General features: G+C 44.1%; 1 protein-coding gene across 4 annotated transcripts in view; it reads right to left on the bottom strand.

Moving 5' to 3' along the window:
- Positions 1 to 12,110: 12,110 nt before the first annotated feature.
- The window catches only part of Prag1 (PEAK1 related, kinase-activating pseudokinase 1), a 57,108-nt gene continuing 44,658 nt past the window's right edge, over positions 12,111 to 24,560 (bottom strand). For all 4 annotated transcript variants that reach the window (XM_045159281.1, XM_045159282.1, XM_045159283.1 and 1 more), the window contains exons 5-6: positions 21,902 to 22,659; positions 12,111 to 13,636 (exon numbers count right to left, since the gene is read on the bottom strand). In XM_045159281.1, the coding sequence (XP_045015216.1) occupies positions 12,527 to 13,636; positions 21,902 to 22,659 (1,868 nt within the window). In that variant the 3' untranslated portion in view covers positions 12,111 to 12,526. The remainder of the gene's footprint in view (positions 13,637 to 21,901; positions 22,660 to 24,560) is intronic.

The raw sequence follows: 24,560 nt of genomic DNA, 5'->3' as shown, positions 1-24,560 counted from the left end.
AATAGCAACATGAGAATATGCCAAACACTGGCAAGGGGAAACTGGCTATAACACCCATAAGCCCACCCCCAACAATACACTGCCCCCATGATGTGTTAATTCCCAAATCTCCCTCAGCTGGGAACCTAGCATTCAGAACACCTAAGTTCATGGGGGACACCTGAATCAAACCACCACATTCTGTCCCTGGCCCCTAGAAACTGATAACCATTCATGAGGTAAAATGCAATGCACTCAGTCCAACTTTAAAAGTCCCCATAGCTTTCATCCATGATAATGATGTTCAAGTATTCCCATAGTCTGAGATCTTTTAACTGAGCCATAATACCAAAAAATAAACCAAAAAAAAAACAAAAAAAACATAATGGCACAGTATAAACAGTCACACTGCAAAAGATAGCATTGGGCATAGCAAAGAAATATTCAAGCAATACAAGATTTCAAACAACCAGGGCAAATATCAAACTCTGTAGCTCAAAGTCAAACAACTCTAGCCAGTGACAAATCTCCAAGTCTGAGAATTCTAACCAGCAACAAGTTTCTGGAGTTCCATTTCTTCCCCTCCAGCTAGGCTACTCACAATCCTGGAAAACTTCATCTGGGGCTGACATTTTTCCTTCATAGCCATCTCATGGTCCCATCATCTCCACTGGGCCTCCACTGCAACGTACGGTCCATCCTCCTGGCTCCATGAAGGCATCTAGCAAACCTGCTTTATACTGCCCATGGTTGTTTCTAAAATACAAGACCAATTTGCAAAATCAATAGCCTTCTCTTTCCTGCATTTCTTATACTCCATAATACCAGGTAGAGTGCCAACTTGTTAATCCAGGAGGGAATAAAGCAGACTTTGAGGAACAGGACACTCCTTGAGCACTCAGGTCCCTTCAAAAGATTGCATTCTTCCTGTTGCCCCAGTGCAGGTCAGCTGGCCCAACCTGGATGGTTGTAGTCTCTTGTACAATTGCAGCTGAATGAGCAGCAGATTCAGCCCAAAGATTTCCTTTTTCTGTGCATTATCCCTCTACACACACCAGTACATTTCTATGCACTGTAAACCTGTACAGGTTCTCAGGACACGGGCATAATAGCAAACCTCTAACACAAACTACTTCTAGCCCAGTCCAGACAAAGCTCTTTCTCACCCTCATAAGCCAAACCTCACAGTCCATAGTTCTTACAACTCTGACCAGAGTAATCCATCAAGCTGTACTTACAGCACTATAAGGCATCTCTTAGGCCAATGTTTCAAATCCTTCCACATTCATCTTGAAAATCAACTCGGAAAGGTCAAAGCCACACAGTCAGGTATCTAGCAACAATCCCACTCTTTGTACCAACATTACTGTTGCAGTCAGGTTTACATTGCTGGCAGAAATCGTCTGCCCAAGAGCAGCTTTGGGGAAAAAAAGGTTTATTTTGGCTTACAGACTGGAGGGGAAGCTCCAGGATGGCAGGGGAAAATGATGGCATGAGCACAGGGTGAACATCACCCCCTGGCCAACATAAGGTGAACAATAGCATCAGGAGAATGTGCCAAACACTGGCAAGGGAAACTGGCTATAATACCCCATAAGCCCACACCCAACAATACACTGTCTCCAAGAGGAGTTAATTCCCAAATCTCTATCACCTGAGAACCTAGCATTTAGGACACGTAAGTTTATGGGGGACACCTGAATCAAACCACCACAACTTTGCTTTCCTTATCCATAGACTTGGGATGGCCTCTGAAGTTCTGCAAGACTCAGGTCCTAGAAGATGAGCACTCAGTCTGGTAAGGATCCAAACTAACCACTGACCTCTGGCCCAGCCTCACTTTGTCCTGAATTGACAAAGTCATTTTTGGACTCTCCCTGGGGCCCTGAAATCTACCAGGCTATTCCCTAATCTTTTTCCAGGGAATAAGTCCCCTTCCTGAGATGTCTATTAAATTTTGGTTCCTCCTTTACCTGCATTCATTTTACTTTTACTTTTATTTTTATTTATAAGCAAAGACAGAAGGAGAATGGACATGCCAGGTCCTCTAGCCACTGCAAACCCCTGATACATGTGCCACTTTGTGCATCCAGCTTTACATAGGTACTGAGGAATTGAACCCAGGACATTAATTGGGCTTTGCAGGCAAGCGCCTTACCTCCTGAGCCATCTCTTCAGTCCTGCCTGATTCACTAGCACTGAAAAAAAAGAGTGTAACTTGTCAAGATAACCATCCCATGGCTAATGCCTCAAACATTTTCTCTTGTTTTGTTTTGCATTGGTTTTAGCAGCAATAATATTAAGTTTTTAATGAATCAATTCCATTCACATCACTGTTAAAAATAGCAAGTAAATTAACATTACCAATGTACTTCCTTCAGTGAGAGTTAGTAAGTTTATCTTTGGATCTTGAAAGGTTGTTAGATATGCAGCAAAGGGAGGAAGGGCTGCCTCACTTCCTAGCTATGCATTTCCAGGACAAATTTCAGAGAAGTCATTGAAGTGGCATGTGTACTCTCTCTTGAAAATCTTGATAATGTTTTGTGTACATGTATACAACATACCAGTTTTCTCCAAGCCTTGGATCTTAAACCAGTAAGTGCTATAAAAATGGCCACTGCAGCTCCCCAGAGCCTGAGCTTTTTTAGAGCTGAGCATGTGATGGATAAGTAAACAGCCCCTGAAGGGCCTATCTCCCTACTGGCAAGAAGATTCATGATTTACTTGTGAGGCCTCATCACTTCTACAGGAAGGAATTTGAGGGAAGAAAAAAAGATTCTACATCTTGGCATAAAGATGGGATAGGCCAGTTAACAACAAAAATTACACACGTGGGGCTGGAGAGATGGCTTAGCGGTTAAGCGCTTGCCTGTGAAGCCTAAGGACCCCGGTTCAAGGCTCGGTTCCCCAGGTCCCACGTTAGCCAGATGCACAAGGGGGTGCACGCGTCTGGAGTTCGTTTGCAGAGGCTGGAAGCCCTGGCGCGCCCATTCTCTCTCTCTCCCTCCATCTGTCTTTCTCTGTGTGTCTGTCGTTCTCAAATAAATAAATAAAAAATGAACAAAAAAAAATTTTAAAAAATTACACATGTGGAAGGGATATGAGGGTGACTTGACTCAGAGCTGGAGGAAAAAAAGTGGATTTAAATACCAGTAGCTGGATTTAAAGTCAAGAGAAAGTGGTAGATGAGCTCACAGTGAAGTATTTTTGACAATATTTTGTTCACATTATTTATAAGGTTTTTTGGGGGGTGGAGCTTAAACTAAGGGCTTTGTGCATGATGAGCACACACTCTTCCACTCAGCTACATCCCCAGCCCTAGTAGGAAGGATTAACTAGCTAGATGTGTGTAATGTCCTCAGAGAAAATTCCCTGATTATTTCTGCAATAAACATGGCTGAGCAAGTATCTCTAAGGTAATGAGATGAGTCCTTAGGATATATGCCTAGGAGTGCTATAGCTGGGTCATATGGTAGACCTATTTTCAGCTGTCTTAGGAACCTCCACACTGATTTCCACAATGGCTGGACCAGATTGCATTCCTACCAACTGTAGAATGGTTCCTCTTTTTCCACATCCTTGCCAGCATTTATGGTTATCTGTTTTCATGATAGTAGCCAATCTGACAGGAGTGAGATAGAATCTCAATGTAGTTTTAATCTGCATTTCTCTGGTGACTAGGGATGTAGAACTTTTTTTTAGATGCTTATATACTATCTGTGTTTCTTCTTTTGAGAACTCTCTATTTAGTTCCATAGCCCATTTTTTTAATTGGCTTGTTTGATTTCTTCTTATTTAATTTTTTGAGTTCTTTGTATATGCTAGATATTAATCATCTATCAGATGTATAGCTGGCAAAGATTTTTTCCCATTCTGTAGGTTGCCTCTTTGCTTTATTCTCAGTGTTGTTTGCCATACAAAATCTTTGTAATTTCATGAGCTGGGGATGGTGGCACATGACTTTAATCCCAGCACTTGGGAGGCAGAGGTAGGAAGATCACTGTGAGCTTGAGACCACCTTGAGACTCCATAGTGAATTGCAGGTCAACCAAGGCTAGAGTGAGACCTTACCTTGAAAAACAGAAAAATCAAACACAACAACAACAAAATATTTGTAATTTCATGAGGTCCCAGCAGTTAATCTGTGGTTTTATTGCCTGAGCATTTGGGGTTATATTCAAAAAGTCTTTGCCATGACCAATATGTTGAAGGGTTTTCATTAATTTTTCTTCTAGCAGTTTCAGAGTTTCAGGTCTGATGTTAAAGTCTTTTATCCATTTGGACGTAATTCTTGTGCATGGAGACAGAGAAGAATCTATTTTCATCCTTCTACAAATACATATCCAGTTTTCCCAGCACCATTTGCTGAAGAGGCTGTCTTTTCTCCAATGAGTATTTTTGACATTTTTATCAAATATCAGGTGGCAATAGCTACCTGGACTTACATCTGGGTCCCCTATTCTGTTCCATTGATCTGCATGTCTGCTTTTGTGCCAGTACCATGATGGTTTTTATTTTTTATTTATTTATTTTTTTAACTGTGGCTCTGTAGTATAGGTTAAAATCAGGTATGGTGATACCACCAGCCTTATTTTTGTTGCTCAGTGTTGTTTTAGATATTCAAGATTTTTGGGGATTCCAAATGAATTTTTGAATTGTTTTTTTCTATTTCAATGAACAGTGCCATTGGAATTCTAATGGGGACTGCATTAAATGTGTAGATTGCTTTTGGTAAGATTGCCATTTTCACAATATTGATTCTTCTGATCCAGGAACAAGGGATGTTTTTCCGTTTCCTAGTGTCTTCTGCTATTTCTCACTTGAGTGTTTTAAAGATTTCATTGTAGAAATCCTTCATTTCCTTGGTTAGGTTTATTCCAAGGTACTTTATTTTCTTTGATGCAATTGTGAATGGGAGTTGTTCTCTGATTTCATCCTCTGTGTGTTTGTTGTTAGCATATAAGAAGGCTACTGATTTTTGTGTATTTATTTTGTATCCTGCTACATGGCTATAGGTGTTTATCAGCTCTAACAGTTCGCTGGTAGAATCTTTAGGGTCCTTTATGTATAGAATCATGTCATCTGCAAATAATGATAACTTGATCTCTTCCTTTCCAATTTATATCTCTTTTATGTGTGTCTCTTGACTTATTGCTATGGCTAAGACTTCCAGTAGTATATTAAATAAAGTGGGTAGGACACCCTTATCTTGTTCCTGATTTTAGTGGAAAAGAATCCAGTTTTTCCTATTTAATAATATGTTGGCTGTGGGCTTGTCATAGTGTTTATTATATTGAGATATGTTCCTTCTATTTCCAGTCTCTGTAGGACTTTCATCATGAAGGGATGTTGGATTTTGTCAAATGCTTTCTCCGCATCTAATGAGATGATCATGTGATATTTGTCCTTCAGTCAAAAAAAAGGTATTACATTTATTGATTTGCATATGTTGAACTATCCCTGCATCTCTAGGATAAAGCCTACTTGTTGGGGTGAATGCTCTTTCTGAAAAATTCTTGTATTCTCTTTGCCAACATTTTGTTGAGAATTTTTGCATCTATGTTCATGAGGGAGATTTGTTTGTAATTTTCTTTCTTTTTTTTTTTTTTTGTTCTATCTTTGTCTGGTTTTGGTATCAGGGTGATGCTTGCTTCCTAGAAGGAGTTTGGTAGGATTCCTTCTTTTTTTATTTTATGGAAAATCTTAAGAAGCAATGGTGTTAGTTCTCTGAAGGTCTGGTAAAATTCACCAGTGAATCCATGTGGGCCTGGGCTTTTTGTAGTTGGTAGATTTTTGATAACTGCTTGGATCCCCATATTTGTTATAGGTCTATTTAAGTGATTAATCTTATCTCGATTTAATTTAGGTAAGTCATATAAATCTAGGAAATCATTTCTTTCAGATTTTCATACTTAGTGGAGTATAAGTTTTTTAGTGTGTCCCTATTATTTTTTGAGTTTCTCTGGTATTTGTTGTGATGTTGCCTTTTTCATCTCTAATTTTATTAGTTTGTGTCTCTTCTCTCTTTCTTTTGGGCAGATTTGCTAAGTAAGGGTTTATCAATCTTGTTTATCCTTTCAAAGAACCATCTCTTTGTTTCATTGATTCTTTGGGGATTTTTGTTTGTTTGTTTGTTTTTTGTTTTCTATTTCATTAATCTCTGCCCTAATCTTTATTATTTCTTCCTGTCTACTAATTTTCAGCTTGGATGAAATGTCCCATATGTATGTTAGTTCCATTTCTTCTATGACCTCATTTAATCCAGACGACTCTCTGTTTATTTGTTGCCAGGATGACCTGTCAATTGATGAGAGTGGGGTGTTGAAGTCACCCACTACCACTGTGTTTGGTGTTATCTGTGACCTTAGTTCTAATAGTGTTTGTTTGATGAATTTGGGAGCCCCCATGTTAGGTGCATATATGTTTAGGATTGTAATGTCCTCCTGTTGGAGTGTGTCCTTAATCAATATAAAGTGACCTTCCTTATCTTTCCTAACCAATGTTGGACTGAAGTCTACCTTGTCAGATGTTAGGTTGTTTTCTAGGCCCATTTTCTTGAAACACTGTTTTCTAACCTTTCACCCTCAGATAGTGTCTATCCTTTGTAGAAAGGTGAGTTTCTTGGAGGCAACAAATTGAAGGATCCTGTTTTTTAACTCAGACTGCAACCCTGTGTCTTTTGGTTGGGGCATTGAGGTCATTGATGTTAAGAGATTTTATTGAAAGGTATGTATTCATTTTTGCCATTTTTTGTACTTCTTCTGGTTTTATCTTTTCTCTTTTGTGTTAAGTAGTATTTGAGTATTGTTTTTTTTTTTTTTCCCCAGATTCCTTATATGTGTGCTTTTCTTTCTCTTCAGTAAGGAAGATTCTTTCAAGCATTTTCTGTAGAGCTGGTTTTGTCTTCAAATATTCTTCTAGCCTGCTTTTGTTGTGGAATGTCCTTATTTCTCTGTCTTTTTGAATGGATAGCCTTACAGGATAAAGTAACCTTGGTTGACAGTTGTTATCTTTCAGAACTTGGAGTATATCACTCCAAGCCCTTTTGGCTTTTAAAGTTTGTGTTGAGTAATCTGCTGTGATCCTGATGGGCTTGCCTTTGTAGGTAACTTGATTTTTCTTTCTAACTGCTTTCAATATTTTTTTCTTTGGTTTGTATAATTTAATTATAATATGGTGAGGAGAGGTTCTTTCCAGGTTTTGTCTGGCTGATGTTCTAAAGGATTCCTGTATCTGCATTGACACCTCTTTCCCAATTTGGGGGAAATTTTCTTCTATGATTTTATTGTAAACACCTACTATGCTTTTAGAGTGAAATTCTTCTCTTTCTACTATACCCTGAATTCTTATGTTTGATCTTTTCATAGTGTCCCAAATATCTTGAAATTCCCATTCAATCTTTCTTATTAGTTTGTCTTTCTCTTTGTTGGACTGTATTAGATCTACCAGCTGGTCTTCTAGTTTAGATATTCTGTCCTCTCCTTCATTCATTCTACTGGTGAGATTTTCTACAGTTTTTTTTTTTTATTTCATTGACTGTGTTCTTCATTCTGTTTTTTTAAAATTATTTCTATTTCCTTATTTATGTCTTGTATTGACCTCTTTATTTCATTAAATTTGTTTCCTGTATCTTCTTTGATTCCTTTGATTTCCTCTTTTATTCCTTTGATTTCCTCTTTGACTTCTTTGAGCATATTTATGATCATTCTTTTGAAATCTTTCTCAGGCATTTCCTCTAACTCATTCTCACTGGAGGTCATTTATGATGCATTAATACTTTTTATGGATTTATATTGTCTTTATTTTTGGTATTTCTTGTGTTATAATGTATATATTTTGCATCTTGGATTAATTTAATGCTTGTATTTTCTAGTTAGCTACAGTATTATTAGATGTATCAATGAATCTGATGTTGTATAACTTCAGGGTAGGAGCTTAAGGTGCTAGGTGTGGCTCTCAAGACTCAGAGTATTTACAAAAGTGACCCTAGATGTTGGCTTTGCCTGCTATGGGAGTATTCAAGTAGGCTGAGTGGAACAAAATACAGGTAGATTCTAAAATGTAACTAAATAATGTACACATTTAATGAAAAACAGTACAGAGTATTTATGCAAGAGTAAGCATTATGCCTACCAGATTCTCTAAGAAAGTCACTGTCCCTTAGGGTGCATGGTGCCCTACACCCTTAATCCTGTCAACAAGGAGGTTAAGGTTTCTGGTCTGATGAAGGTTCCAAGTCAGCTTGTGACCAAGTGAGACCCTTTCTTAATGTACAACAGAAGAGGAAATAAAGCCAGTATAAATCACAAAACAACAAATAACAAGCCCCAAATATATCTTATTTAAGAAGGGCAAATCTGGCCATCTATCAGATTTAATGTATAATTTATCCTGATACGGAAGGTGCAATTAGCACTTCTGGTTCTGGCCTACAATTTCCAGGGGTACTGACCTGGCATAATCCCAGTTACCTTTTGGGATTATTTTGGTCTTAGTTATGCTGCACTCCTGCTTGGGTCCCTCTTTGGGGCACTGTAGGTTGAAGTAGGCTGGCTGAGCCATTGGATCACTGCTCTGGTCGCCAGTGCTGGGTGCTGTGAGCTCCCTTCCTCTGGTCTCTGGTGCTTACACTGGTGGTGGGGGAAGGGCAGCTGTGGATGGTGGTTCTAGTTCTCCCCCTGGTCCACGTGATCCTCTACTTCGTGATCTACTCCTCCATTGTTCGCTGCGGTTCTCCCTTCACATTTCTTCAGTTTGCAAAGAGCTCCAGTGTGAGTGGCAAATCCCCTCACCTGGCTTTTCCTGTGGCTCAAGCTTGCAGCTGTGGCCCCGCGGACCTGCTGTTGCCACAGACCTGGTCCACCGCTGCTGGAGCCCCTTCTGCCTGCCTGAGTGGGCTCTGGACGCTCTGGATCTCTTTCTTCTCTGCTGCCATTGGTAATTTCTTATACACCTCACTTTTTAGTAGAAGAGTGTATTTTGCTGTTTTTATTTTTATTTTTGGCTTTTTCTCCCCTAGGCTGCTTTGGCATGGTTCCTATGCTGCCATCTTAACTGGAAGTCCTCTGATTATTTCTGAACCTCAATCATCCTGAACAAAGCTATTGTCTCTGGACCTCATCTGTTTAGAACTAGAGTTTTCTAAAACTTACAGCTGTGCATGCCAGGTGTAATCTGAGTTAACAAAACTAGTTTTCTTGAAACTCTGAATTTCATGTGACTGAAGCTGTTTGCTGAACTAATATTTGTAGTCATTAATCTATAGAACCATTTTGCTAGAGCTAGGCTTGGACCTCACACACTTAGATTTTGCCAGTGGTGGCTATGCGAAATTGTCCTTAAAAAATGCTTCTTCCAACCCTTTTTTTTTTTTTTTTTTTTTTTTTTTTACTTCCAACCCTTTTTAAAACTGTGGAAGCATCACTCATGTCTTTAATCAAAGATTCTTGTAGATTTCCTTTAGAATCAATTTCTGGGCAAAGGTTCATTCCTTGTGGTGAAAGTGTCCTTAAATTTACACACAAAAAAAGGATTCTGCAGCTGCGATTTTTTTTTTTTTTAACTAGGTTTGGTTGGAGGGCAGCTAAAATATATTTCTAGTCAGTGTGGTGGTGCACCCTTTTAATCCCAGTACCCGGAGGGAGGCAGAGTTAGGAGGATGGCCATGAGTTCAGAGCCACCCTGAGACTGCATTGTGAATTCCAGGTCAGCCTGGGCTACAGTGAGACCCTACCTTTAATAGAGACACAGAGAGATAAAGACACACACACACACACAGAAGCGGCACACCAGGGCCTCTAGCCACTATAAATGAACTCCAGATGTGTGCGCCTTGTGCATCTGGCTTATGTGGGACCTGGAGAATCAAACCTACCTTAACCACTAAGCCATCTCTCCAGCCCTAAATTTTTTTAAAGAAAGACTCGTATTTCCAAGTGGAACTGTAGAATGCTGTTTCCACCCTCTCCATTATTTGTTTATTTGAAGCAAGAAATAACAAGAAAGCAAAAGATAGAAAATCCAAGGCAGAGGGTTTGCCTGGAAAATTCCCAGGAAGTGACAACTGCCCAAATGTGGCCCAGTGAAACAGATGGATCCCACAGAGCATCATGATTCCATGCTCAAAGACTTTCTGTGAACATAGTTGAGAGCTGGTTCAAGCCAGCTCCTTCCTCAATGCTTGGGCAATAACTGGAATTATCAACATGCTCCTAGGTGCTGCCTTCACTAATTCACAGAAATGTGGATGTGTTTACCTGATGTCTGAGGCTGCAGCTTGTGAAAGGAGTGAAATTAATATGCAAGAGACCATCTGAAAAGTTCCACATTCTATTTGGTTGCTAACCACACTCCCAGATTTCTAGGACACCTATTAAGATCTTAGCATTTGTTTAAAAGTGTGCATAGGCAGGCTGGAGAGATTGTTCAGTGGTTAAAGGTACTTGCTTGCTAAACCTGCTGGTTTGGATTCAACTCTCCAGGATCCAGGTAAAGCAGATGCATAAAGTGGCACATGCATCTGGAGTTTGTTTGCTGACAAGAGGTCTTAGCACACCTATTCTCTCTCTCTAGCTCTCAAATAAATAAAAATATTTTAACAAAATGTCCATGGCCATGAACAAGAATTAGTTCAGTAGACAGAAGATTACCATTGAGGTAGAAATAGAAGAGTCTTGGAAGTATTCCTCTTCAAGTGAGTCATATGTGCACATGTGGTTTTGGGGAGCAAAGATCTGCTCTACCTAATTCTGTGCCTTCTTAAAGGCACAGGAATGAATTTGGCCTCAGTACATAGCACATGCCAATAAATATGGAAAATGGGTTTTCAAATAATGATTTCATTTATTTGAAAGCAGAGAGAGAGGAGAGAAAGAGAGTGCGCAAGAAGGAGAGAGAACGGGCATGCCGGGGAGCCTCTAGCCACTTCAAATGAACTCTAGATGCATATGCCACTTTGTGCATCTGGCTTTACATGGGTACTGGGAAATCAAACCCAGGCAATCCAGAGCCTTTAACTGCTGAGCTAGCTCCTGTACCCCTTAACTGAGCTTTTAAGTGAAGGGTCCTTAAAGAAGCTTGGACAGCAGAGATATTTCTGGTGGGTGGGAGCTGGACCTTGGCTCCATCCTTGCACTCATTTATTCTCTACCTTCTCCAGCCTGGAGAAGCCGATGTGGCTTACTCAAGCTTTCTGGCTGTCTGGGGTCCTGTTGATCTGAGCCTGAGGAAGACGGTGGGAAACAGATAAGGCACGGTAACTTCTCTCCCACTCTGGCCGCGGCGGCCTAAGTGCTAGCACCCCTGAGAGTGGCCCGCGCTCTGCACTTCTGGTCTTTGCTTTTACGCATCTTTCGTTTGTTATTCTAACTCTGCTCACTACTTTCTAGGTAGGTATGGTGGTTTGATTCAGGTGTCCCCCATAAACTTAGGTGTTCTGAATGCTAGGTTCAGCCCAGCTGATGACAATTTGGGAATTAAAGCTTCCTGGAGGCAGTGTATTGTGGGCAGCGGGCTTATGGGTGTTACAGCCAGCTTCCTATTGCTAGTGTTTGGCACACTCTCCTGTTGCTGTTGTCCATCTAATGTTGGCCAGGTGGTGATGTCCACTCTCTGCTCGTGCCATCATTTCCCCTGCCATCATGGAGTTTCCCCTCGAGTCTGTAAGCTTGGCTTAATAAACCCTCTTTTCCCACAAGCTGCTCTTAGTCAACTGTTTTCTGCCAGCAATGCCAACCTGACTGCAACAGTGGGCCTCTGTAAATTTTTTTCCCTTTGTACCAGCTGAAGTGCATCTTGTTTTCAGCCAGGTTCTGCAATGATGTATGAATGGTGAGCCACTTTAACAAGTTGATGATGAGTTTGGAGCAGTGTGGTTGAATGACAAACTCGCGGGATCTGTGATCCCACTGGCCACTACGGATTCCTGCTAGCAGACCACCAGATGGAAAGAGAAACAGAACATTAACCCATTGCCCAGTCCTCAGTAGACAGCTGCCCTGTTTGGTGAGAGGTGCATGGCCAAGGGCATTCCAAGCCAACCCATTACTTCAGCAGGGCTTTCCAATCAATTTTATCAGCACAGATATTAGTGTACACTTGAGAGCAAAAGAGCTTTGCTTGGGACACAGCCAAACTTTTTAATGGAACTTTTTTATTATGGTGGTTGTTTTTTAAATAACAATTTGACAAGATGGTGAGGGAGACTCCATAATGGGGTAAGTGAGTCCAGAGTCCAAGCTTCATTCTGTTGGCAAATCTGTCCCCAGGACATTGCACGGAGCTAGAAATGTACATAATTACAAGAGAAAACAGGGAAGGGAGGCTTGCTGAGGCGTGAGGGGCTGTGACATGACCTTCTCAGTCTTTCATATTTATATTATATATGTATAGTATATATGTATGTGTGTATGTATATATATATATATATATAAAATATTACATCCAAGTACGAGTCATTTGTACCATTTCCCAGGGCGACCTGAATGCAGGCAAGGCCAGGGCACGGAGTGGGCATGGAAGCAGGTAATGGCAATGCTGGAGGCTTTGCTCACAGGAGCTGCAACAGCTTCAGCGACTGTAAGAGAGCCCCGGGCTCTGCAGAGGCCAGGTACTGGCAGCAAAGCCAGTCCTCCAGCTCGACCCCTCGCCTGCGGTCCACAGCCTTCTCTGCGAACTTCATCATCATCAGGGCCCGCTTCATGTCGATCCAGTTGTGCAGCGTGCTGCTCAGCGCCTCTTCCGAGGTGCCAGGATGCTCCACCAGCTCCTTCCGGGGCCCCCACAGCAGGCACTGCAGCACCCGCTTGGCCTCGCCGATGCGGATGCGCTTGATGGGGTCAGCCTCGAGCAGCAGGTGCGCCAGCTGCTGCAGGCCGGGCGAGTAGAGGGACAGCGCGGGCAGCGGAGGCAGGTCCTCCCGCCGGTACTCGCGCTCGCGCAGCTGCGCGCGCACCTCGAACGGGTTGGGCTGGTGGAGCAGCTCGTAGATGAGGATGCCCGTCTGGAACTCGTCAAACTTGCGGTACTGAGAGGCAGACACGATCTCGGGGGCCAGCCGGGCCTGGCTCTTCTTCTGCTGCAGGTTGGAGGTGCCGCCTGGCTTCTGTTTGGCCTTCAGGAAATTGCTGATGATGAGCCTGGGCAAGTGCTTGTCCCCCGGCCCACCCTGGCAGGCCGGGGCCGCTGGGGGCGTGGCCGAGGGTGCGGTGGGCGGGGCTGGGGTGGCCGAGGAGGAGGGCGCCGGGGGTGCCGGCGGGCTGCAGTGCGCCAGCAGCAGGTTCTCCAGGCACAGGTCCCGGTGGATGACGCCGTGCTCTTTCAGGTGCTCCAGCCCGTTGCACAGCTGCAGGAGCAGGAAGCACACTCGCCGCTCGTATGCCTCGGGCTCGGCCCGGTGGCTGGCGGCCGAGTCCCGCACGAAGTCCGAGGCCGTCTGGTGAGGCACCTCTCGGGTGATGACTACCACGCAGTCCTGCTCCTGGGCAGGGGGGTGTGAGGGTGGGCCAGGCAGAGGGTCCTTGGAAGTAGTGTCAGGGGAGGTCAGCATGCTGGAGGGCACTGATGCCACAAAGTGGCCGCAGTCTTGCTGGATGTTGAAGTGCACGGGCACAGAGGGACTGCAGTATGAGGCTGTTTTGGGCTCAGGGGTTTTGCAGATCTGCGGAGGAAAAGAGAGAGTTAAAAGTGGAATCCACAGTTCTGGCTTAATATGTATGTAATTTACAAGGAGAGAGAGAGAGAGAGAGAGAGAGAGAGAGACAGACAGACAGACAGACAGACAGACACACACACACACACACACACACACACACACACACACACACACCCCGAGAGCAAGCCAGGGCCTTTAGCTACCGCAAATGAAATCCAGATGCATGTGCCACTTGTGCATCTGGTTTGCATGGGTACTGGGGAATAGAATATGGGTGGTTGGGTTTTGCAGGCAAGGGCTTTAACCGCTGAGCTATGGTTGTTTGTTAGGGGTATTTGGCATCCATGTGCACAAAAGGTAAAACATAACCCTGACTTCACACCACACATAAAGCTCACTCAGGGAGGGGTTCCCAAAGCCTCTGTAATAGGTATTGAAACACACATTTTAGAGAGAAAAAAAATTAAAAGAAACATAAGGGAATTTTTGAGACCTGGAGTTGAGCAATGACTTTTTAGAAATCACACCCAAAGCTTGGACTACAAAAGAAAAAAACTTCTTTTTTTTAAATTTATTTTATTTTATTTTATTTTATTTATTTATTTGAGAGCGACAGACACAGAGAGAAAGACAGATAGAGGGAGAGAGAGAGAATGGGCGCGCCAGGGCTTCCAGCCTCTGCAAACGAACTCCAGATGTGTGCGCCCCCTTGTGCATCTGGCTAACGTGGGACCTGGGGAACCGAGCCTCGAACCGGGGTCCTTAGGCTTCACAGGCAAGCGCTTAACCGCTAAGCCATCTCTCCAGCCCCTTTTTTTTTAATTTTTTTTTTTAAAAAAACTTCTTAAGCATAGCGTCATATTTCAAAACGTTTGTGTGTACTTTGAGAGCTACTTTGAAGAAAATAGAAGGATAACTAACAGCTCTGGGGCAAAGTATTTGCCAAACATATGGATGATAAAGGGACCAAATCTAGAATAAAAAATTTCTTGGGGCTGGAGGGAGGGATTGCTTAGTGGTTAAGGCATTTGCCTGCAAAGCAAAAGGACCCAGGTTCGATTCCCCAGGACCCACATTAGCCAGATGCACAAGGGGGTGCATGCATCTGGAGTTTGTATGCAGTGGCTGGAGGCTCTGGAGCACCCATTCTCCCCACCCCTCTTTCTCTGTCAAATAATAATAATAATAATAATAATAATAATAATAATAATAATAATAATAATAATAAAAGACCATGCTTGGTCTTAAAAAAAAAATCTTAAAGGGCTGGAGAGTTGGATCAGTGGTTAAGGTTTTTGCCTGCAAATCCTAATGACCCGGGTTTGATTCCCCAGTACCCATATAGAGTCAGATGCACAAAATGGCACATGCATCTGGAGTTCATTTTCAGTGGCTAAAGGCACCTGACAAGCCCATTCTCTTTCTCTTTCTGTCTCTGTTTGTATCACTGTTTGCAAATGAATAAATAAAAACATTCTTATAATTCAACAACAGAAGAATGAACAAACCAAATGATGGGTAAGAAATATGAACAGGCAAAACACCAAAGGATATTTAAGTGGCTATAAGCAAATGAAGGGATGCATCATTATATATGTAATCTAGTGGTTTTTATTTACTAAGGAAACATTAATCAATACTACTCACACATTAGAATAATAACTTAATAAAAGACAGACACTAATGAGTGCCTATGTGGATGTACAGGAATGGAACCCTCAGGCATTCTGGTAGGAATATCAAATGGTTCAGCCACTTTGGAACACAGTCTGGCAATTTCTTAAAAAATTAAACAAAAAGTGACCACTGGCCTCAATGTCTGTGGTGGTGGTGGAGGTGTGTGTGTGGGGGGAACCCTGCATAGTGAGCAGTGAGCAATGTGGCACTGTAGTTCAACAGGCAGATAGGTCCACAATATGAGCCAGATAAATTCTCACAAAGGCAGACAGCTTTCTCCAAACTCCCCAGTCCTCTAAAGTGAAGCAGGGTACGTCACTGCTGGGGTGTGCCCTCCTGGGGAATCTCAGGGGCACAGGCAGACCCCGAGCCTTTAGAACTTGGCCCTGTCCTCTTAGGCTGTGCTAGTTTCTAGACGTACATAAATGTGGCACAACTGCTCTTCGGTATGACCAGAGGGCTGACTGCCGTGAAGCTGCTGTATGCAAGCTGCGCTCCTCCAAGCGTGAGTCACAGCAGCTGAAAGAAAACAGCAAGCTCTCCGCGGAACAGGGAACTTACAGTACCCAAGGTCACCCTCTGAACTGAAGGTGGGAATAAACAAGATGATCTCAGGCTCTTCTGTGGGGAGGGCTCCTGGGGGAATCCACCCAGCTGTGTCTTTCTGGCCTCTTCCTAGCTGTTCTGCTTTTTTGGACAGTGCCAGCAACCACCAAGGTTAGGGTAATTTTCATCAAGCCCCAGAGAAACTGGAGAGTCTTGAGCTATCCCTGAAGGTTCTCAGCCAGGCCCTGTAATTATCCTAGAAGGGATTAAGGGACTGAAGATGGTCAATAGTCTAACTGTCTACCTCTCCCCCACCCTTTAGAGGAGCAAGGATTAGAGGGGAAAGACACCTTCCATCTACTGACTATTAAATACCAGCTAGCATACAATCCCCAAACAAGCCTTGCTTTGGGCTGCTGCACGGGAATGGGCACAGCAGAATTCTTTGCTTTGGGCTGATACTTTCAGAAGTTCTGTTGCAAGCCCCATTCATACTGACTTATTTATACTGCAGCTATAGAGAGTTCAGCTCCTGAGGAAAGTGTTTACAGCTAACTGGGGGGAGGAGAGAGTGTGTAACACATTAGTTTAGTAATCTCTCTATTGTAGCAGCAGAATCGAAATAAAAGGTAAGCATATCTACCCCAGACACTGCTTCCTGTAACACTAAAGAAACTGATTTGTAATACATGTCCAAAGGGCATTATTTCAGGCTCTTCCATATTCCCAGTTACACTCAGTTTTTAAATGGCGGTTGTATGGGATGCTTTTCAATTAAAGGAAGTTTAGGTGCTCAAAAAAGTTTTGTATATACTCAGTGATTGGCCAGCCACCTTCTTTCTGTCCTGTTATCTGTAGACAGGTGGAAGATCTTCACTGTGACCTCACCCACAGCAGACACACACTGGACTCTTAGTCTTGAGCTACTGTGCTGACTACACAGCAACTAGAATATAACATGAAATAGCTTTAATTCAAAGTGATAGATGCTCTGACAGAGAGAGAAACTGAGGCTTTAAGAGATTCAATTACCTACTGGTCAAGACAACTGTAAAGTGTTCTTCAGGCCAAAAGATCAGGCTTTCAAATGTAAAAGACCTGGGTTTAAGTATCAATTCCATAACCTTTGGCAAGGCCCAGGAGACTCTTGCTATTTAAAGTAGTTATGTTTTATTAAAGAGCTGCAAATACTGAATTAGCAAATATTGAGCTAGTGCTCCTAGGGGAAATATAGGGCAAGGTTTCCTTGAACTTCTGGTGAAAATACTTTCCGCAACTACCACTGCTTAGCTTTGTTTTATATGTTTCTGTTTGGAAATAATATAGTGTTGACACTAAACTGAGCCAGCATACTGTAATAGTCCATGCTTTCTCTGTGCGACCATGGCAGGCTTCTTGCACTTAAGCACATGAAAAACACTATAGCACTACACCTAGGGGTCATTTTAAACACCAAACTCAGAAATTTTTAAAAAAAAATACAAAAATGTGAAAAAAATGAAGCCCCAAATGAACTAAAAAGTGAACTGACAGCCTAAAGGCGTGGCGCAGCGCAGCATCTCCTGGTTCCACATCAGCAACATGCACTCCAGGAGACGCATGCCCTCCCCTGCCTGTGCACTAAGAACTGAAAAGTGCTTTGGGTATTGATTTGTGGGTTACAAATAAATGTTAGTGGATCAATGATGTTACAAGCATGGAACCAATAATTACTGAGGATGGGTAGCATGTGTCTCAAAGCCTGTATTTCTCTGCGCTTTATCTGGGGCAGTGATGACTCCTGGGGGGTGTGGGTGGGGGGCATGATATCGAAAATGATCAGGTGTGCCTTTGGGCACTAGGCCCAGCCCACAGTGTGCAGGCAGTGGAAGAAGGGTTGCTATGGTGACTGCTCTTGCCATGTCAGCTGTGGCCAGGTGGTGGTGCAGGGCCATCCTGAGCTGGTTTGCAGGGATTGTATAATCCCCACAGACAGCACAGCTGCAAGAGTTTCCAAGGCTCTTTTCCTTCAGGGTATGAAAGGCCTGGGTCTAGCAAACACGGGGGCCCAGAGCCCCAGTGGAGCCAATGACATCGTGCACAGGGATGTAAATGACGGAGCTGGGTAAAGGGCAGCAGGCTTGGATGCATTTCAAAATCAGTGAGCAGGGTCTCTGGGAAGGCTCACAGCATCGCCACTGCAGCCACTGGAGAGAGCTGTACCCACAGCAGCGGACCAACCCCTCCAGGGCTGTGGGAGCCTGGAGCTGCATCCTGAGGCCTCTGTCAGGTGTCGGACGCAGAGTGAGGAATGGAGAGTGGGCAGCTGCATCTCTGTCCCCGTCAGCCCCTACATTACCCATCCCATTTCCAGGGCTCCCTGCAATTGGCTTTTACTCAAGCACTTTCCATACACCTTTGGTTTAGCTCAAAGTTCAAACTTTCTGCAGAGCCAAATTTCATTTGAACACTCGTTCACGAGTGAACATGTGGGCTGAGATGTCTGGTAAACCAAAACCAGAATCAACTCCGGTCCCCAAATGTGATGATCTAGATGGCTGAAAATGAAATGGCTTTGGAAAACCACACAAGCTAACGAGCTGTTTTTCTTTCTGTCACATACACATGGAGTCAGACTATTGAGACAGCCTTGTCACCTCGATGCTGCAAAGTCACCGAGCCCGGGACTGGTGGCTCCAGCGTCGGGCTATGGCAGGTGCCAGTCTGCTATTGCTCCCTGGGACTCGGCAATATGGCTGCGTCTGATTTCAGCGCCGGCTCCCTGCTTAACATGCACAGATGAAATGAGCTCAGGGACACACAGGCGGTGGCTGGGAAGGAACCCAGCTCCCCCGCCTTTGGGCTCTCAGATGCCTTACTGTATTCTGTCTAGACGGTAGCTGGAGCGATCATGAAGCAGAACAGCTGCACGTGCATCATGATCACAGCCTGCCTTCAATTACCAGACAGGACACATTTGCAAATTAATATTACCTTTCCAGGACTGCAGTACTGCGAGGATTTGATGGTATTCCCCAGGCTTCCTTTACCACGTGGTGCAGAAAGAGCCCTGGAACTACCATGCACCACAAAGTTCAAACAGAAAGCCCCCTGGGACTTTCTTCTTTCAAAATCAAGGCTTATCTTCTGGTTTCCTCCTGGCTTAAACTTCTAATAAAATAAGGAGTAATGCTTGCTTTTAGCATCCTCTGGGGCAGCTGAACTGTTCCTTGTGTGCTAGAGAATATTGCTAAGCTCTACATTATTTTGAGGCCCCGGATTTCAAGCTGTAGATACAATCACTTACAAATATGAAAAAAAATAAAAAGAAAAGCGCTTTGCCACAGGCTCAACTCAATGGCACCAGTAGCTAGCCCCTTGGTTCTGCCCATGTAACCCATCACTTTTTTGGGATCCCATCTCTTCCACTAGGTGCTTTTCTTCTCAAACATGGAGAAGCTAGCTGTTCTTTGAACCTCCAAGTTCAGCAACAGGAGGCAAGGTGAGTGTGACATGCTCAGGAGCACAGACAGGTTCAAGGTGAGGTGGACAGGAGAGATCATGCTCTCCTAGTCATCTACTTTGCTCTCCGGAAGCTCAGATAAGCCTGGCTCCTAGTCCACATGACAATCCCAGGCATTCAGCTCATCCATTTACTTTCTCCTCTGCAGGAGAAATTTCTGATTCATAATGGTTCAGTGTATGACTGTTTACTCTATGATGGTGCGAAAGAGGTAGGAATTCGGTAGAAACCATACTTCAGATCTGAATTTTGATCCCTGGGCTGTTGACATGCCCTGTGAACCTCTTGGGATGCTATGCAGGGACAGACAGGCTCAGCTCCCAGTCAGCCACATGATCGTGACAGAAACAATGGAAATGCCATAGTGTGTGGAGCTGCTAAATCCGGAGACTAGATGGGCAGGTTTATTTAATGCATTTCTGACTTCCCATATTTTCACCTAGAATGGGTAGTTTGGATAATATCTTCATCCTAAATCAAGAAGTAAATGTACTGGGTGTAGTTTAATAGGAAGGAAAACTATGGGACTCATTTTTCCTTCTAACTTTGGTTGGGGGTGGGGCAGGAAAGTTTAGCTTACCCATCAGGGAGCTTCTGGGTCTAGATCCTAAAGAGGCAGTGGAATCTAAGAAGTCATACCCTAGATTCTCAGCCAGAATGGGTGTTTATCCTTTCCCTCCTCTCTCCTTCCCTCCCCCTACCCACCTTCCTTGTGGTACTGGTCATTAAACCTAGGTTCTCACCCATGCCAGACACGTGCTTTACCACTCAGTTATGCCCCCAAACTTCTTTTTATTTTTCTTTTTTTTAAATTTATTTTTATTTTTATTTATTTATTTGAGAGCAACAGGCATAGAGAGAAAGAGGCAGATAGAGAGAGAATGGGTGCGCCAGGGCCTCCAGCCACTGCAAACGAACTCCAGACATGTGCGTCCCCTTGTGCATCTAGCTAACGTGGGACCTGGGGATTTGAGCCTCGAACCAGGGTCCTTAAACTTCACAGGCAAGTGCTTAACCACTAAGCCATCTCTTCAGCCCTACTTTTCTTTTTTTTTAAAAATATATTTTATTTATTTATTTGAGAGAGAGAAGGAGGGAGGGAAGGAGGGAGAGAGGGAGGGAGGGAGAGAGAAAATGGGCATGCCAGGGCCTCCAGCCACTGCAAATGAACTTCAGATGCATGCACCCCCTTGTGCATCTGGCTTACGTGGGTCCTGGAGAGTTGAACCGGGATCCTTTGGCTTTGCAGGCAAATGCCTTAACCACTAAGCCAACTCTCCAGCCCTTCTTTTTAATTTTCATTCTGAAACAGGACCCATTGAAGTTATCTAGGTTGGCCTTGAACTCACTCTGACACGGGCTTTCTCAGCCTTTTGACTAGGCAGCTGAGATTACAGGCCTGGGCTCTGAGTGCCTACTGTCTTGGCCATAACTTGATCTAGGTCTTTTGGGATTTTGCTTTCTCTGCAGCAGCCTGAATTTGTAGCTTTTGTACAAAAAAGCAGCAGGTAATATAGATACTCTGGCCAAAACAGTTGCAAATGTATCCATCAACTCCCTCAGACGCCCTGAAAAAGCAATGGTGTATTACCAACAGCCATGATCAAAAATCAAACGCTAATACTCTATGTTACCTTGGGTAACATTTAACTTCTCTGAACTGAACTTTTTTTTTTAATTTTTTTTTTTTTTTTTAATTTGAGAGCGACAGACACAGAGAGAAAGACAGATAGAGGGAGAGAGAGAGAATGGGCGTGCCAGGGCTTCCAGCCACTGCAAACGATCTCCAGATGCGTGCGTCCCCTTGTGCATCTAGCTAACGTGGGACCTGGGGAACTGAGCCTCGAACCGGGGTCCTTAGGCTTCACAGGCAAGTGCTTAACCACTAAGCCATCTCTCCAGCCCCAAACTGAACTTTTCTTAAGTGATGCAATCACAACACAAACTTTGGAGACAGACAAACCAGGATTCAGATCCATTTCAGCCACTAACGAGTAGTGAGCAAATTATTTGATCACTTTGAGCCTTAAATTTCTCATGTATTGAACCTACCTGTTTCACTGTTCCACTAAGACTACACTGACATGGTAAGAATAGTCAAGGACATAGGTCAACACTCATATTGTTCAGGAACATGTCCACATCTATGCCTTGCTTCCAATACTGCAACAGTACCTTCGTTGCTAGGTTATAAGTTCCACGAGGAATCCTCTGTTCACCCTGTATCCTCAGACCTTTGCCAATATCTAGCATAAACAGACACTCGTGAAAACGTCCTGAATGCAAAAATGAACTCTGTTTCATTGAAAACTCGCTGCTTTCCTACTGTACCTGGGACACGCAGATGAAAGGGCAGCACATGTATGAATGGAATTTCGTACCAACCCTAGGAAATGACTGATTGATAGGAAGTGAGATCACTAAGCACCACGTGGTAAAAGAAAACTTGAGAACCGACTACCTTCGAAAAGTGATCTAATAATTCACTTACACCAGGACCAGCTAGTCATGCCACAGAACGGAAGGAGAGGGTAGGTGGTACCTACTTTTACGGCATAGATGCTGCCGGGGTCTTCAGAGCATGTGGCACAGTAGTAAATGGCATCCCCTGAGTCACAACAGGGCTTGTTACAAGTCAGCTTGAAGAGTGACCAGTTATTCTCGTTGAAGCGCAGCTCCTTTTTCTGGCCACCCATGAAGAGGTCCTCACACTTAGTGACCAGACGGGCCAAGGACTGCGTGTAGAGCCCACCGAGTTTGGCATAGGTGCCCTCCTTGCTGCTGATGCTGCTCAGCAGGCTGTGGAGCTGCAGCTGGGTGCTGCCCGAGGAGGCCTGGCTGGACACACTCAGCTGGGAGGACGAGGCGGACGTGGCTGCTCTGCACTGGAGGCTAGGGCTCCCACAGCCCCCTTTGTTGCCTGCCAGCCCCAGCATTGGGGCCCAGGGGCCACTGCCTTTGAAAGCCTTCTCCAAAGGCTCAGAGGAGGAGAAGATGTGGTGGTGGCGGTTCCCAGAGCCCAAGGAATAGCTAAAGGGGGCCTCATCATGAACACAGACGTTGGTTTCCGAGTGGCTTAGGTTGAGCTTCGGACTTGCTGTCCGTGGCTTGGGGGAACCTTGGGTCCAAAAGAAGCCATCGGGTGAAGAGGCTGCCCGACTCACTATCTTTTTCTGGGGCAGTGGGGGAGGCTGTACAGACCCACTGGGTGACACATCCTCCGTGGAGCCTGAAGGGAAGGGTACAGGAGCAAAGAGCTTCTTCCCATTGATGGTGGGTGAGTGGGTGGGCTCATACGATGGACCTGCAGAAGAGAAGTAGAAACAGTCAGCCCAGAGGCCAAGGCCAAGGCCACCCAGGCCCCTGTGCTGCAGGCTATTTTTTTTTATATGCCAAGGCAATTCATTTTACTTTATTTCCCTTCTCCTTCTTGAATGATAAATGCATAGTGGACAAGAACAAAACACCCAAAAGTTATACATCAACATGTGCATGTTCTTTTGGCTCTTTCCCTTAACACTTAAGACCCTTTCATCAGAGAACATTCCTGCCAGCAGTTTCTCATGCAGCATTCTTTTCTAAAAGAGAAACAGATAGAGAGAGAGAGAGAGAGAGAGAGAGAGAGAGAGAGAGAGAGAGAGAGAGAGAGAGAATATTGGCATGCCAGGGCCTCAGCCACTGCAATCGAATGCCAGATACTTGTGCTACCTGGTGGGAATGTGTGAAGTGAACTTGTGCTTGCCTCACTTTAAAAAAAATTATTTGAGAGAGAGAGGAAGAGACAGAGAGAGAGAGAATGGGTGCGGCAGGGCCTTCAGCCACTGCAAATGAACTACAGACGCATGCGCCACCTTGTGCATCTGGCTTACGTGGGTCTTGGGGAATCAAACCTAGATCCTTTGGCTTTGCAGGCAAATGCCTTAACAGCTAAGCCATCTCTTCAGCCCATGCCTGCTTCACCTTTGTGTGTCTGGCTAACATGGGATCTGCAGGGTCCTTAGGCTTCGCAGGCAAGCACCTTAACCATTATGCCACATGAGTATGTCAGCAAGTGCACACACTGCTCCCACGCACACGGCATGTAAGAAGCAAGTCGTGTCTACCCTTTGGAATGTTGCTTTTCTTTCACATCTTGGAGAGGTTCCTGCTCAGTGTACAGATCTATCTATCTCTTACCTTTAAACAGCGATAGCATGATGTATTGTCGTATGTAAGTATCATGGCTGACCTGGTCCTCTCTTGCTGAATGCTTAGGTGGTTCAAATATCTTGTAAACAACTTTGCAATAGTAAACTGGATGCATTGTTTACTTTTTAAGTTGAGTTTAAGAGGGTATAAAAACTTTTCTTTGTAGTGTGTAGTTCTTTGGGATTTCTTTGCATTTAGCCTGAGGGTAGGGCAGGCTTGTAGACATTTTTGAAGGCAGAGGTAGGACTGGGGAAGTAGCTCCGTTGGGAGAGTGCCTGCCTAGCATGCATGAAGCCTTGGGTTTGACCCCAGCACCATATAAACTGGTAATGGAAATCCCAGCACTCTCGAAGTGGAGGAAGGGGGACTAGAAACTTAAGCTCATCTTCAGCCACGTTGTGAGTTCAAAGCCAGCCTGAGACACATGAGATACTGTCTAAAAACACAAAAAATAAAAACCTACAAAATGAAACAAACAGAAGGTAGGTGTACAAGATTGAATAAATGAGGAATAGATCTCAGGGAAAGCAAATTTTCCAAGGCCCCAGACTTCCAAAAATGGGGTGCATGGATCCTGAGTCTGATTGGAGTAAGGTTCTGTCAGGGCCAAGGGTCTCCCCAGAGCATGGGGCATTCAGATAGCTTGTAGTGGCAGCACATGGGTGCTGGGGTGAGGAGTAGTTCACTCTAGGTGAAGGATGGACTGCCTTCTTGGTGTCCATACATGAGATGGAGATTTCACAATGAAATAAGAGCCCTAGTTAAAAACACACATAGGGGCTGGAGAGATGGCTTAGCAGTTAAGCACTTGCCTGTGAAGCCTAAAGACCCTGGTTCAAGGCTCCATTCCCCAGGACCCATGTAAGCCAGATGTGCATGGGGTGCATGCATCTGGAGTCCAAACTTTGCAGTGGCTGGAGACCCTGGCGTGCCCATTCTCTATCTATCTGCCTCTTTCTCTCTCTGTCGCTCTCAAATAAATAAACAAAAATAAACAAAAAAAACCCCACACACATA

The sequence above is a fragment of the Jaculus jaculus genome, chromosome 9, assembly GCF_020740685.1.
Source record: "Jaculus jaculus isolate mJacJac1 chromosome 9, mJacJac1.mat.Y.cur, whole genome shotgun sequence".
NCBI classification, from domain to species: domain Eukaryota; kingdom Metazoa; phylum Chordata; class Mammalia; order Rodentia; family Dipodidae; genus Jaculus; species Jaculus jaculus.
Note: the sequence above shows the minus strand (reverse complement) of the source record. Positions and strands in the feature narration are given on the sequence as shown.